General features: G+C 45.2%; 1 protein-coding gene across 1 annotated transcript in view; it reads left to right on the top strand.

The window, feature by feature from the left end:
* Nucleotides 1-1,936, top strand: part of LOC103926210 (carbonic anhydrase 3-like) — a 14,099-nt gene that overhangs the window by 197 nt on the left and 11,966 nt on the right. Inside the window, exon 2 of the mRNA XM_009335052.1 lies at nt 1,342-1,650. Coding sequence (XP_009333327.1) covers nt 1,342-1,650 — 309 coding nt within the window. The remainder of the gene's footprint in view (nt 1-1,341; nt 1,651-1,936) is intronic.

The raw sequence follows: 1,936 nt of genomic DNA, 5'->3' as shown, positions 1-1,936 counted from the left end.
TTTTTTTGTAATATGAATCATGTCCCTCACCTCCATAAATGGCTCCAATAAGCATTCCTTGTATATATGAAGTTTATTAAAAGTCTCTCTGAGCCTTCAATAAACGAGCCCACTAAAGCTGTCTGCTTATACAGACAGAAAATTAGCTGCTCCAATTAGAATTTAATGAGCTCACAAATGTTTCTCTCTAGGAAGATGAGGTAGGAACCATTTCAAAAGGATTAATGCCTAAGCTTTCTGAATTAATATTGCAACAGGTGTCAATTTTACATGCCTGTCCTTGCAACAAATGTGACATTATCCATTTGATTGATGACAGAGTACAAGATTGTATTTTCTTTTGTTTCAGAGTTCTCTTTTGAAAGTGAAAAGATGTAATTTTCCATACCATTGTACCTAAATCACCTCCTAGTATTTTCTTAACTGAATTCTGCCTAAGGAAGATATGAGGAACTACATTTTTTGAAGGACACTTTGATGACCACATCTTTGTATCTTTAAAGATGGTAAGAGGAGTGCCTCTTATGATATCGTATAAGGTGCTAAGGTTTAGTGAGTTTCAATCTGACATATCTTCTCCATGTAAAGATACTATATACATCTCTATATAAATCTTCTCAGAGGCAGATTCCTAAGTGAAAGATCTTGTCCTACCTTTCTTTCAAAGGGGGGATGTCTACTTCTGATTAACCTCAGAGCAAGAAAAATTTACTAAACAAGTTTAAAGAAATCATTGTAGTTACCCTAAACAAAGCCTGTATTTATTTATTTATTAGCCTAGCTATATAGGTAAGCTAGAAGGGGAACCTTTATCTTCCAGCTGGTTTGGGGACATAAATACAACCAAATTACTCTTAGGCTCTCTATATTGCAGCTTCTCAACCTTCTCCCTGTACCTCACCAATACAAAGGGTTTACAGCCTCCCAAAGCTGCAGATTTATTTCCATGCTACTTTCCAGTGCTGATGGGTACAAGGAGCATTTGAGCAAGTTCGCTGCAACGATGTTGGAAATCTCCATGGTTCGCGATGCTTCTTGGCTGACTCCCAAATATTTAGCTTGGGATATTGTTTAGCTCTAGGTATGTAGTTTGAGGTAGTATTTAGCTCCAGGTAGACACAGTTGCAGCAGTGATAACATGGACTGACAAAGCCAAGGGAGACTGCAGCAAAGACGGCATTTGAAAGAAAACCTTTGAGTATTCAACATAGATGTAGAGACAAAGCCAACTAACACAACCATACCAATCACTAACTCTCCATCATCTGAAAAACAGCTGTTTTCCTGACTGAAATATCAACTGCTAAGTTGCCTAACATGAGAAACGTATTTGGTGTAAAGCTCCCTGCACGAAGGAGAATGTACTAGACAACGTCAAACCCAAATTTGACCGAATAGCCAGGAACGGCCTCATTCGGGGCTGGCAGAGGCTAGCTTTGCATAACGGCGTGGTTTTGCAGGCTATGAGAGATCCTTTCAGGCAGACACAGTGTCTTTCGGCGCTGTTAAATGGGGGTAGTTGTGAGAGCAGTGAAGCTGGAGCTCTGAAGCCTGCCCGGCCTGGGAGCTCGCCCAAAATCATCCGGGCGGACTTCACGCCTGCGACACTGCTTGCAGACGGGAAAACCGTTCAGGATGAGCCAGGCTGGGGTATTGCGTTCCCTTCTGGCTGGCTCACCGTGTTTGTACCGCAGGTTAGCTCTCCATGCAGCCGCTCCTCCACCCGAGCCTGGCTCCCCGTCCCTCCGTGTGGGCTACAGGGCGCTCCCGCCATTTCTGCCGCAGGTTCAGCACCAGCCCCCGCCCGCTCTCGTCGGGCCCTCAGGGCGGCGCAGCCCCCCCTTTCCCACACCAGGGACAGGGCGGGCTGAGGCATGCCCTGCGGGAGGGAGATGAAGGGAGCCGCCGGGGCCCGCCGGCATCCCTCTGCCTCGTC

This window comes from Pygoscelis adeliae, unplaced genomic scaffold (genome assembly GCF_000699105.1).
Source record: "Pygoscelis adeliae isolate BGI_AS28 unplaced genomic scaffold, ASM69910v1 Scaffold101, whole genome shotgun sequence".
Taxonomy (NCBI): domain Eukaryota; kingdom Metazoa; phylum Chordata; class Aves; order Sphenisciformes; family Spheniscidae; genus Pygoscelis; species Pygoscelis adeliae.
This window is presented reverse-complemented; position numbering and strand designations above follow the sequence as displayed.